Source organism: Protopterus annectens, chromosome 6.part0 (genome assembly GCF_019279795.1).
Source record: "Protopterus annectens isolate FY-2018-M chromosome 6.part0, PAN1.0, whole genome shotgun sequence".
NCBI classification, from domain to species: Eukaryota; Metazoa; Chordata; order Ceratodontiformes; family Protopteridae; genus Protopterus; species Protopterus annectens.
Window position 1 is genome coordinate 1,584,096,525 of NC_056737.1, and position 14,805 is coordinate 1,584,111,329.

General features: G+C 36.8%; 1 protein-coding gene across 1 annotated transcript in view; it reads left to right on the forward strand.

The window, feature by feature from the left end:
• DEGS2 (delta 4-desaturase, sphingolipid 2) overlaps positions 1-3,246 on the forward strand; it is a 415,818-nt gene extending 412,572 nt beyond the window's left edge. The window contains exon 3 of the mRNA XM_044075031.1: positions 3,005-3,246. Coding sequence (XP_043930966.1) covers positions 3,005-3,148 — 144 coding nt within the window. The 3' untranslated portion in view covers positions 3,149-3,246. The remainder of the gene's footprint in view (positions 1-3,004) is intronic.
• Positions 3,247-14,805: the final 11,559 nt, after the last annotated feature.

Genomic DNA, 14,805 nt, shown 5'->3' on the forward strand with positions numbered 1-14,805 from the left:
CTATTTTCAAGTTAGCTAGACTGAGATTAACCTCTTCTCTTCCAATATTCTCTGTTAAAACATATACATTTAATCAGTTACAATACAGTCAGGTCCCACTGTTGGTACATTTTTAACATAAGCAGCTTTGCAAATACATTTTTCAACATAAGCATCTGTACAAGTCAGTTTGATATACAAATGACATATAATTATTTACAAAATTCCGGATAGCTGTGCTGGCATATGTTGTACATCCACTGCCCTACTTCTCCTGGCATAGCTGACAGTGCCTCATATCATCTCACTTACCACCATACCGAATGCATCATGATGGGAGGGGCTCAACACTACTTGATGTTGGAGCAGAAGTTCTAAAGGGCATTGGTTTGTAGCACACTGTCTGAAGTGGTCTGCTTGTAAATCACATAATTTATCATTGTATTGCAGGCACAGCAATAGGATGATAGCACCCAAGCAGGAGCTAATTATGACAAAACACAAATACCTGAATCACAGTCAGATGGCACTGTTGCGTAGAATATCTAAAAAGTGTGACCTCACCTACAGATAACTTTAAAGTAAGACCATTTACCATCCTGACTGGGGGATCCTTGTGCCTGGAAGCACCAGTCATACGACCTGTCTAGATGCATTGCATCTGATTTTGGTATGCCCACCATAGTGCAGCCATATTGGGCTATCTGATGCAGACATATCTTGTAGATGGCACATGACATGAATGTGGCACTCAGGATTAATCATCATCAGCCAATATACTGGAATATCATCCAGGTGCACTCTGCAGTTACCTAGGCCATCATGGAGCTGACTGCTGTTTTGCATGGCATTCATGAAGATGTCACCCATCAGTACCAACTGTTGTGAGGGATGGAGTCCAGGGAGAGTGTGATGATTGATCTGATGAGGGCTGTGGTTGAGCATACTACTTTCACCTTCCCTTTCATGCAGAGTATTGCCTGTCCACCTTCACTGTCCAGATTTTCCTGTGATCAGGTTAGGTTATGTATTTGGGGTGACTGTGTAGGGAGGCCATTGCACGGTACACACTGTGGCCTGATCATGTACTGAGCAGTGTAGTCAGATATTAACAATGTATGCATTGCATTTGTTGAGTGACACTGCTCTGTCACTGTGTGCTTATTAATGCCCATAGTTCTGCACTAGACATGGCTGCTTACCTGTACTTCCATGTACTGTATCCATTATTGCCTGGTGAGGGAGTGGTATGTGTTTGCTGATTGCTTCTGGTCCACCTTACTGTCATTGTTAGCCTTCTATGTACATGGCCTGAGTCCCCTACCTTTTTCTTCACCAGCATTTTATGTAATATATAACATATATAACATGCTAGAGCACCCTACAGACTGTGATAGGGTCATATTGGAGTACTCCCTAGACATATCAAGTCAGCAGAAGCTTTTGAGCAAGTCAAATGCAATCTCAGTTATGTGTAGGCTTGTGGGTGTGGGGTTTTGTACTATAGTTCTCCCACTCTTTGTGGTTTCTATATGGGTACCATTTGCCAGCACTTTAGTGTGTATCTAGCATCATCTTTAGTACTGCATCAACATGGGGGGTCTGTGTTTAGAAACACATAAATGTGGCTCTGCACTTACCAATGAGATAGCCCTGTGGATTGTCATCATGCAGGAATCTGCAATATAGTTCAAATGTGTACCATATATGTAACCATGTGAACTGTTTGGGTGCTATACAGATGCTTTCATTATAATCTTACATACATCATACACTACCTGGCAGTTCTTGGACTTGGTTGCCCTTTTTGTTCCCAAACCTTTGTGCCTCTGGGCCAGGTGGGATCTTTATTGCTTCGTGTTTACAATCTAAAGCATCCAGTGTCACAGGAAGGTAGGAGATGTCTCAGAAAGCAGGCACGGTGGTGGCTGTCTCTTGCGGTGTGCTGGGATACCATATATCCTCATCCAGATATAGAAGTGTTATGTCATGGAACACGTTGAGTATTCTAGAGACAGAGGCCAATGAAATACCCATGTCTCCTTATAGTCTCTGAAAGAACCCAGAGGCCTGTGAAATGTGCAAAATGTCTCCTTATGGTCTCTCAAAGGACCTTGTAGTAGAATGGAAAGAGTTATACATACCTAGCATTTGCGATTTAGACCATATTTGGCAGTTTAGTATACATGTATATACAATATAGCTTACTAATGGATTTTTTAGTATTAATCAAAACAATTCAAAATTAGCTTGATTGATAGTAAAATACACTGTGCATATACTGTAAGAAGATTATGAAAATGTTTTTTTTTTCATTAATAAGATTGTGCTACATAAATTTACCAGGTAGGAATTTTAGGGCCTAATGGTTGGTAAATAATATGTTGGCTAGAAACTGCATTAGGATCACAGGCTGGAGAAAATACAAGGTACACCTGGTGGGTGAGGTATTCAGTATGTGAGATATAAGTGTGGCTAACAGACCCCTGTGGATGAAGATGGATAGGAATGTGGATGACTCAAGAGAAATATGAAGAAGCATTGCTTTACAAAAAAGGTAGTGGGTAATTGGAGCAACCTTCCTTATGCAGTAGTGGGGGAAACACAGTGAAATAATTCATTATGTATGAGACATATATAATGGTGAGAAAAAAAATAGCTATTACTTATTTAAGATTTGCAGCTTATATAGCAGTAAGAGAAATGTGTATAATATGTGTGCCAAGTGCATCTTATCAACCATCAAAAGTCACATACTTTAATAATGTATTAAACACTTTTCAACATGAAGATGTCAGCAAGTAAAAATAACACAGTTATGTCTTTGGAGAGTTATGTACTTGTGTGAGACAGGTGACTTTGGTTGCAGATGAATATTTCTGTAATCTATTTGCATCTAACTTACATGTCACCAGTACCAACAGCGAATGTTTTTGCATTACAGTTGTAGTCACAATTTGTGTGATATTCATGAAGCAGAGAATAAAACTAATTTGCATTCCTGCTTCTCTTTTTTTTCTTTCAGGTGAAGAAGATCGCAGCTGATTACTATGATAACCTACCTCATCATGACTCCTGGGTTCGAGTCCTCTGGGACTTTGTCTTTGATCCTTCTATTGGTCCCTATTCCAGAGTTAAGAGAGAGTTCAAACTGGCTAAGGGGGACTAAAGGCTGCAATATGCATTAATAGACATGCAGACAATGTTTCAAAACCTAAAATGTTATTATATGTCAGTAAATAAATCTTGCATTAGGGTGAACTCTAAGACTGTGGCTCTGTATAGACAACACTAATTTTAATGCAGTAATTTATTTTTCTTCAGTAATAAAGCCTAATGTAAGGCACTAATGTTAAGGTCTCCTTAACAGTTATGTCAGCTACTTTAGAATTGTATGAAAGAAAGCATATTGTCCTATGTATGCTGTTCATGAATGATGTCTAATTTAGCTGCCCAGAATTTCCACTGTAATGGTATGGATTGCAGCTGCCTCATGTTGTTCATGAAAACACAATAATGTGCAGTTCACTGCTGGAAGGCATTTTAACATTTGCTTGCACTCAAAAGGTCTAACTTAGATTAAAATTAAAATGTACATTGAACAGTCTGATTTGCAAGCAAAACAAAAAAAATATGCAAAAATGCACATGCTATGAGACTTTATAGGATAAAGTTTTATGAAATGGAAAATAGTTCAAAGGAGAATTAATAAATAAATGTTCCCACTGCATCTGAAAAACATACTTTGCCACATTAAGTTGCATTGATATGTAACCACTAAGACCACATTACTGCTTTATAGAAAACAAAATAACTCTTCAGTTTTACAATTCCTGAATTCAAATTTACACAGTGTTATGGTGTCAGAAGATACCTGTGGTAATACATACCATAATGAAATACATAACAGTAGTTTCCATTCACTCCACTAGGGATGGGTGCTATACATGACTGTGTAGAATTTGGTGGACTGGATGGTATAAATCACCCTTCCCAAAGCAGCTGGGTGAACCCAGGGATGTGCACCCCCTTCCTCAACAATTTACGGAGATTTAACTTATTTTGGGATCATTTTACAGCTTTAACATATTACTAACAGAACTGTTTGTATTTTCTGGTCTCTTAATCTTTCTCCTAGTGACACAGGTAGAAAACTCTGCACAGCTTATTTCCATTTGCATTAACTTCTTGGAAAAATGGTTTGGTTAAAAATAGACTTTAACATGTTCTTAAGTCATTTTTAAATTATTGCCTTAAAGTGACCACCTATGCCCTCTTTTGCAACCTGTCCTTATTTGGCAATATCCTTCTAACTTACCCCAATCAGTTTAGGGTGTTCAGATCATATCCTGTGACTGGATTCTTTCTTCTGTTAAATACATTATTCAACACATTGGAGGGGAGGGTCGTAGCAATCCAGTGGCTAGTATTAGGGGTAAGGATTTGGTGCTGACTTTCACCTTCCATTTATGTGAAGTCTGGATTTTCTTCCTGTATCTGCCTGGTTTCCTTCCATTTTCAAGACACTGATTGATTGGCTACTCTAAAATATCTATGTAAATTGTCTTTGAATTTGCTTTTGCCTTTATTTGGCTCTGGCTTTGCAGAGAAAGATTTACAAGGATCAGTTCACTTACCAAGTTAACAAGTAAATAAATGAATCCATGTCATGCTCTTTAATTGTTTTCTCATATCCATGTCCTTGTGTTCTTGCAAGCATTTGGCTTGTTCTGTCTCAGTTTTTCACCATGGCCATTAGAACTAATGTGGTCCTCCAGATCCAGATTTATATGAGTCATCTACAATGAGAGGATGCCCCCATAATCTTTTAAGTCTATTGCCCTAGCTATGTGTTCTGTAGTCTTTTGGCCTTAGCAAGTGCCCCTTCCTATTGCATTATGTATCTTGGAGTCTTTTTTTCACTCCTGTCCGTCTCTGACCAGCTTGCTTCAGCCTGACTGCTTTAGTAAACCATCTGATCCCCCAGGAGTGATCCCTCCACAGCAGAGTAGAACACACTGGGAATGTTGCCATTGTCCTTGCAGAGAAACAGGGGTTTTGCTGTAGCCCTACATTTCCTCCAGGCACTCATAGTGGTATCTGTGGCCTTGAACATGTACTGGGCATTCTGTGGGACTGCCAGTCTCTTCTGTGACTGGTATAAACCTGTTTAAAACATCAAGTCAAAGTCAAAGTAAACTTTATTGTCATTTAGAATTACACACGTATAGCCTAAATGAAATTTCGTGCATCATCTCAATTCTTGAGATTACAAAAGGAAAGTGAAACGACACATACAAGTAGAGGAATAAACATAACTAAAAATATGGAAAATTTGTATCCTCTCTCTTTCTTGACGTTTCAAAAGCCTTTGATACTATCTCCCACCCTTTACTCCTCAGTAAGCTCTCCACCCTTGGTCACTCCCCTGTACCCTAAACTGGTTTTCTAACTATCTAAAAGATAGACAACAATCCACTAAATGGCTCAACTCCTTCTCTCTATTCCTTAACTCTTCTACAGGTGTTCCTCAAGCCTCCATCTTACGGCCCCTTCTATTCAGTATATTTATAAATGACTTCTATACCAACCTTAAATATGGAACTGTTGTACAATATGCAGACAATTCAACCATTATCTGCACTGCTAAGTCAATAACTGAACTCTTGAAGATAACCCAGAATGCTTTTACCACCTCCGAAACCTGGATGGCTAATAATCATCTAGCTCTAAACCCAAACCAAACTAAATTGCTACTATTTACTCCTAAGAAAAACATCCCAATCAGCAAGTCAGATTTCACCATTCTCCCCCAAACTAACACTATGATAGAGGTTGTTTCCCATGCTAAATTACTAGGACTTATCCTCAATGAAAACCTGACATTTGACCTTCACATCCATGATAATATCAGAAAAACAAACTGTAAGCTAGGCACCCTCTACCAACAAAATTGCTACATTAATTGCTGGACTAAACATTCTCTCACTTTAACCTTTCTTTTGCCTTCTCTCCTGTATGGTGCTCCTCTCCTTACCTATATCCATTCCACCCTAAAATCCAAACTTGAGTCATACTACAACAAAAAATAGTCAAGTTTTCAACTAATGCAAGACACTCCTCTCATCACTGTACTACTTTAAAATCACTTAACTGGCTTGAACTTCCATATCATCTAACCTACCTACAGCTTATCACAGCTCACAAAATTGCTCAGAAACCCTTGGACTGCCCAGCCCTATCTTCCATCTTAACACACTGCAGCCCTAACAGGCCTCTTAGATCTGAAAATCAACTTCTCCTGCAAGTATACAAACCTAAACTCCCAACTGGCAACATACTGTATTCCTTCTCCATTGCAAAGCTTTGGAATTCCCTCCCATCAGCCATCAGAACCTCCAATAACATCTATTCCTTCAAAAAATCTTTAAAACTACACCTTTCTACCCTATGGCAATGCTCATGTCTTAACTCTCACCCATCCAGAACCTGACTGTCTCCACTCTAAGTCTGCTCTCACTTTAATCTATACCTCTCCCCTTCTACTTTGATTCCTTCAACTTTAGACTCCGTTAGCTCCAGTCTCCATATTTTCCTTCTGTCTGTCCACACCCTCTATGCACTCTGTTGCCTACACCCTCTAATCATTTTAGGAATTCTGATAATGTATTGATTTTCTTCAGCCTAGAACCTGTAGTGAATAATACAATTACGTACTACTTTGTAACCTTACCTGCAAAAATCTGTACATACTATACATTTGCATATTTTGCAACTATCGTGTATGACTGATATGTAAATACTGCGCCTCATCTTCCTGTTGATTTCTGCTGCATATGCTTTGTTTACTCCTAATGTACTACGGTTACATTTTATGTACTGTCCTAACGTGGAGTTTACCCACATAAGTCTGAACATATTGTCTGTTGCACATTTTTCAACTATTGTATATTGCTGTCTATTGTGCAAATATTGCTCATCTTCTCACTGGACTTTAATGTAATTAGTGTACTTTTTTATGTACTGTATATTTTATACTGTGTACTATTGTGGAGTCTCCCCGGGACTCCACTGAAAATGGGTTCTCTCAGCTCAGTGGACCTTCCCGGTAAAAAATGGCAATAAATAAATACATACATACATGCATACATACATATAATACTACTCACAATACATGCAAGAAAGAGCAGAGACATTTACCAGCACTCATATACAAAAAAAATACCCTCCTCTGAGTTACCTTAACTACCCTATTTAAAGTAAAACAAAACACACTACAGATAGAAATGCTCAAGTTATTTGTTTAATATTGCACTTGAGTGAGTTAAATAATACTGAATATGGATATAATAAATAGATATTGCAGTTACTTGGAATATATGTAAATATATATATTGCATTATGTGTCCAGACCCGTGGGACTAGTGCTCGAGTTCAGAAGTCTAATTACTGTAGGATACAAACTGTTACTGAATCTTGTAGTCCTGCAGCAGATGCTGTGATATCTCCTGCCCAATGCCAGATGCTTAAACAGTTCATGCGCAGGATGCATTTTGTCCTGTATTACTTTGGTGGACTTTCAGATCTTTCTTGCAGAATAATAATGTTGTATCGATGGAAGACTGGAACCTATTACCTTATCTGCAACCCTCACCACTCTTTTTAGCACCTTCCTTTCTGTAACTGTGCAGCTTCCAAATAATACTGTGAAGTTGCAGGTGAGGATGTTCTCTATTGCACCTCTATAGAAAGTGGAGAGAATATGAGTTGGAAGCTTAGCTTTTTTCAGCTTTCTTAAAAAGTGGAGGTGTTGGCGCTCTTTCTTGACCAGCTGACTGGTATTTCCTGACCATGAGACATCCTCTGTATTGTGTACACCCAGGAATTTCTTGCTCTTAACCTTTTCCACAGTCTCACCATTGATCCTGCTCACTGGGTGGTTTGTTCTCCTTTTCTTGAAGTCGATGATAATCTCTCTGGTCTTGCTTACATTCAGGTAAAGGTTGTTCCCCTCGCACCAATTGATCAAAGATGCCACCTCCTCTTGGCATGCTGTTTCATCATCCTCCTTTGTGATGAGCCCCATGACTGTGATGACATCAGAAAACTTGATGATATGGTTGGACTTGTGCTTAGCATAGCAGTCATGAGTCAGAATGGTGAATAACAGTGGGCTGAGAACACATCCCTGTGGAACCCCAGTGTTAATCTTGATGCACTTTGATATATTCTTACCTGAACACACCCTCTGTGGACTCTCAATCAGGAAGTCCACGGTCCAGTTGCAGAGATATATACTGATTCCTAAATGTGCCAGTTTTTCTATCAGCTGCATCGGTACCACCATATTAAATGCAGAGCTGAAGTCTATGAACAGCATCCTCACATAGTTGTCTTTGCCCTCTAAATGCTCAAGGGAGATGTGTAGTACTGCTGATATGGCATAAGCTGTAGATCGGTTAGCTCTGTATGCAAACTGCAGAGGGTCAAAATCAGGAGGTAGGCATGATGAACTATGCTTTTTGATTAGCTGCTCAAAACATTCCATAACAGTGGATATCAGTGACTGGTCTGTAGTCGTTTGGGCTAAAGGGAGTGGTTTTCTTAGGTAGTGGGATGATGTTAATTTTCTTGTAGCATGAGGATACCTTTTCATAGCAAGAGAGGTGTTAAATATTTCCATATGACATTATTAACATAAAACATAATATACATAAAATATAAAACATGTGACTTTGTAGCTTCATGGTCTCCACTGAGGAATGTGAGTGATGAACATGTTCCCAGGTGTATGCCTCTCTTGTTCCATCCAGAGAGAGAGAAACAAGTAGGTTTAGCCCTTCCATTTTTCTCCAACCTCAGGTTGGTTCCTCCATTGATGGAACCACTAACTGATGTCAGATTATCTGGGGTGCACAGAGGGCTCTATTCCTATATGTCACACTCCTTTTTTTTGTGGGCCAATCTTTCTATGCAGCTGGCCTGATCATCTTAATGGTGCAAAATATTTATTGGGTAAAAAGGTATTTGTGCTAAGATGACTTTATAATTTATATGGACTGATCTATATGGCAACAGGTTCTACTTGTTTTCTGTCTGCAATTACCCAGTTTTCAAACAGCAATTGGACTCCATGATCATAAATGAAGTTTTAATAATAAGTGAAATAATTTGCAAACCAAGTAAAACTGCAACTGTTTGACCGAGTGACTGATTTTACATTGGCAAGTTCAAGTGCTATAGTTTATGAAAAGCCAGTAGTAATGCAGAAAGAAACTGGGGTTTCTGATAACATCTGTGTGACTTTTAAATAGCTCTATACTGGTTAATACAAATAAATGGAGACATTTTCTGGGCTGAGGGTGTTAAATTATACATCTAGTTCAAAGAATACCTAATTTTAAAAAGATGGACTGTTACATAGATTACAGATGGATATAGCTACTAAGCACCATATTTCTTGAAAGTGCTTTACAACATCTGTAAACACTGACTTCAGAGATTTTAGGGAAGGGGAGTAAGACCTAATTTTATATTGAACAGTAGTTAGTTTTCCACTGTTAATTTTATGCATAATACTGAACGATTTCACATGTTTGGTCCACAATTTGGTCCACATGAAATATTTGGATTCATTAGGGATTCTGCTGTTTAGAAAATGTCCTTTCTGCATTAATGTCTCCTACTTGCATGCATTGTTTCAGTGAAAATTAAGCCACCTACCTTGAAGGATTGCTAGTGATTCCTGCAGTGAACTGATTATTATTAGAACTGCCTTAATGCCAACTGTTCATTAGTTCAAATGTGATGTACATTTGCTCTGAATGATGACACATACCTCTCAACTGTGCAGATTTTCACAGAATGTTCAGATTTTTGCTTCATATTTTTAGTCCATTTTTCATGAAATTGTGTTTTTTTGACAAATCATTAACAAGCCATTAAAGATTAAAGTCAGAAAATCCTGACAGACATTTGAGTTTCAGACTTCATACTCTTCAGTAAAATCATGCTAATGCAAAACCTGCTATTCTATCAACTTTCTAAGTTTGTAAGAGCAATATTTAAAAAATGTCCTTATATTTAGGCCTTTGTTCCCCCATTATATATGGCTCTGCCCAGATTTCTTGCTGTAAGATGTTGTGAGGTATGGTGACAAGTACTTCTGATCATTCTAGTGGATTTTTGAGTGGGGTTTTATAAACTAAGAAGCAGAATACCCAGAAGTTATCAGAGATAAATGGGGTTCAAGAGTTTCCATCTTATTATGTCACTGTTTAGAGCAGGCAAGCAGACCTGCTTAATTGAATAAATTATATGGAAGCACCTTTTGTAGCTGTACCATGGTAGCATGCCTACACCCCATATAGAAAATGTTTTCCTAAATCAAGAATTAGCATATGTTTATAAGTAAATGAGGCCACTGAAGTGGACAGCTTATCAAAATAACTGAAAAGCAGATTATATCTAGCAGGCTACATGATTTTCAGCATGGCCACCTTCATTATGTGGTTTTAGCTAGTGTTGCAATCAGTAGCAAAAAGGTACAGGAACTACGAGATATGGGCAGCGATTAATTGAAAGCCTTACTATAAAGTATTACTGAATAAAGGCATACCTTTTCCTTTTCATTTATTAAAAGTACCATACATGTAAATCATGGTTTGTTATAACATCATCTAATGTATGATCACAGAAAGCATTGTAAAGTTGCTGATTTATGATTTTATTGCTAGCAGACAGAAATACAAGGGTGTCATCCATGTTGTAAGTCACTGTAAAACAATTTTAGAAACTACATTCCTGTTCACTGTTATCACTTTTAATGTTCTTATGTAACATCTGGTCAGGAAGTAGACATATTTGTGTAAGTTAGTCTATTGACTGTAACCTGCATCTCCATGTTATGAGGGACATTTTGTGTTGTAATTATAAGACTGTGGAAAGGTACACTGGAATGAAGTGTTATATTTTCTGCCCCTTCTCCCTACATAATGGAGTCAATGTATTGTGTCAAGTGACTAGTATGTGCTAAAAGCAGTCAGCAAGGACATTACATCTGGAAAGTACTTGTTTTTTCTTTTTATTTATAAAACCATTTAACTGACATTTGCAAGTACCACTGACTGAATAGCAGCCTTTATTGCAGCTAACATATTTGACATTGCTGACCCCTTTACATCATCACCACTGCAGCTGCTATGACTGTGACCTCACTATACCTTAGCCACAGGAACATAATAATGACTACATAATTCACTGCTGAACCTAAACCTTGTGAGGTAATAATGCACAATATGTATAATACAGTAGTTGGCACATTAAAAGGTGGTGAACACATGCTCCCACACACAAATACTCCATTTTATCGTTACATTAAAAGGACTTTTTCATACATACATAGAAATGATAGAACTACACAAGAGCTATGTACCATTTGTATTGTTTTGTGTTATTCTCTTAGATCATCCCTTAAGGAAGTAAACTGTTAACCAGAATGGCATTGATGTGCAGTTTAGGCAAACGATGAGAAGTATATTGTTTAGTGGAATATAATATCAAGCCAGCTAAGGTTTTTGCTCAACCAAAAATTAATTTTCACCAGAAGATTTAATATGATGCTAACAGCTGATATTTCCTGGATGCAATTACTTTTCTTTCTGACACATATTTAACTGTTTATAAAACTATATGTTTTAATTGTTTCTGCTGTTTAATTTTAAATATTTACTTGCTACAGAATATTTGTATATGATAAGGGTTCTGATAGTATAGCTAAGAAAATTAATCTTAATGAAATCATTAGTTTGTGGGTGCTTTTTTACCTTACATGGTATAAACATTTCTTTTACCCACATGTATCCGAGATACACTAAATCAAAGAGTTTGCATGAGTCATCCTGACTAGGCTTTAATACAATTCAGAAATGATTAGAGAGAATATTTATAATTTGAGCATTTTCTAATCATTTTGATAGAACTAAGTTAATAAAAGACATGTTAGAAACCAAGGCTCACAAACAAATTGCCGAACCAGGCCTCATGAAATGAGAACACAAGTTGTCCAGAAACACAACTCATCATCATCTGCAGTTGTTGCTCAATTTGTCAGAAGTTGTGGCCAATAGTGTTTCAATCTGTGTTACTCCTACTTATTTAATTTTAAATAAAATGCTAATTTCTTAAAATATCATTGTCAATGTCTTTTATTTTCCTAGGGTACAATGCATAAAATCAAGAGCATGCATTCTTTCATTCCTAAAAGAATATTTTGGTGGGAAAAGGGGCATGATTCCAAATGCTTGGGTTATTATTTTTGTGTTGAAATTTATTTATTAATTTACATCTTAATTCACTGGGTTAGCGCTACTGGACAGGGATGATTTTAGAGGATATCTGGAGAAAAAATCTCCCAGATTAATGTAAAATAGTTAAATGATAACTTGATAATACACAGTAAACACAAACTAGAATCAATCTTGTTTACCAAGAGACAGGACAGAGTTGTTGATCAGTTAACATGTAGGAACGTGTTGACTGTAACACATATGAAATATGCATTCACCATTTTACATACGTAAAATGAAAGCATACTTCTCAATCTGCAGATATTGAAAATAGATACAAAGGCCCTTGAAAAGTAAGAACATCCAAACAAAAAATCTGGACATGGAATTAGTATAACATTTAAATATCTAGTATTACATAACTCTTCCTGCTTCCATTAAGAACGAGAAAAACTACTCAGAAACGCATTAAAAAAAAAAATAAAACAAAAAATTACAAAAATTTTGGAAAAATATAAGCACATTATTGGACTCTGTAAAATCAGCAGAAATTGCATTACAGAATTCTACCTCACAAGGTCATTTATTTTTTGTTCCTGAAAAAGGAAGATGTAAGGTGTGTGCTCCCTATGTTTATTTGTGTCACTAGTATGTTGCTCATTTAATGTGATTTTTTGTGTACAAGACAGCTTCAAAAATCATTTGTAATTGGGGGGATTCAGGAAATTTTGTGAAGAGGTAAATCAAGTCTGAAAACAGAGACATACTTTCAAAAATGGGTACATTATGTGCAGGGGTAAGTAAAGCTTGAAAATAGGAATTTTCCTCCAAAATAAGGATGGTTCACAAGTCGGAATGAAAGGAATCTTTAGTAAACAAAAATAAAGAAAGTAGATCCTGTAGTGTATGACCAGTAGCCTGGAGGAGATTTGTACTCAAATCCATAGGATGCTGTGTGTTAGAATTTGGCGATTGAGGTCATTTAAGATTTAATGCATGTGGGGCGGGATAGGAGAGTTTAAAAGTGTAATTTAGAAGTGGATTTTAGCATGATTAGGCTTCTGATATCTTGTATCAGATTGTTCCAAAGTATGGGAAGAGAGCTGCTTGCAGCATTGTCTTCAAACTTTGGTATAGATTTACCCACACCAAGTAGATTTTGTTTTCAAAATAATGCTTCCCATTAGGTTTGTACCAGCTGCTATGGCTATTGAGGTGGGGACATTACTGAACAGGTATCTGTGCATTAATACTGCCTATGTGTATAAGATCTTGACTGAAGACAAGGCAAGTTTAATGAGTCCAACCACTCTATAGTCTATTATACTATTTTCCCTTTTTATTTTTTGTTTACTGAAATTATAATTTGAATATGTATTCTTTGTAATTCTTCTGAACTTTAGTATTCTGTATTGTATATTAATAAGTATGTACAATTTGTTGTAATTGTCTTACAACTGTCTTACTGTATTGCAGTGTAGCAAAGAAATATATGTGGAGCTTTTCTCCACAGGCATCTACTAATGTCTTTAATGTTTCTGCATTGTTACAGAAATTCAGCTGCTTGCTGTCAGTTATTGTTCCTAGCTATTTCCAATTTATCATCTCCTCAGATTTCCCTTTTGAGGCTCTAATGACAATATCTGGCAGGTTTTCTTGGGCGATATGTAACTTAATTCCAGAAAATATAACTTTTTTCTCATTCAGGTGTCATTTGTTGTGCTACAGTCAGACACTAAAGAGTTAGAATCTCAGCTTTGCCAGCAAACTGAGTACATGTTCACTTATCAACACAGGGTAACAAGTCATTTGGGTCTTGATGCAGGTTAAGAATGGTACTCGTTTTATGATGAACATAATGTTATTGAAAAATTATATAGTGCTGCTTACTATGATGGATTTGAAGTCTTTTTAAGACACTCAGTCTTGCTGGCTGGATTCTGCTAAAATCAAAGTCTGGTTATATTTGCATTCACAGTCTGTTGCATACAGAAACTTGCAGAATATACACTGATGAGAGAATATACTTTGCAGCATCAACTTAGAGCAGTAACAAATAACTTTGTATAATAAACCAGATGGATTAATGTTGCAGCTTAAAGTACTGTTCCACTTTACTTCTCATATAGAAAGATGATGTGAGAGATATAACATTTACTTCGGGACAAATGTGTCCCTACCAATACCCCTAACATAACTGGATTAATACAGATCTTTATATACAGTTTTAGTCATGCACATACATATACATTTCCTCTTGGTATTCTATTTTGGAGAATTGCTCATCCTGTAGAAACAATACTGATTGTTGCAGATGCTGACGCAAACTGCTGACTTAATGATATTATTTTTCAACTTTTCTGACAGTGTGAAGATCCTGTTTTTTTGTCTTTAGTATTCTATTTGTATCTTTGTATAAGAACATCTGTTCTTGTGCCAAATGCAGAAAAACATGTTTTTTTAAGGAAACACATTGTAATAGTGTCATAAACATTTCCTGTTGTTTAAGGAAACATGTTGTGTCCATTTTTTTTATGCA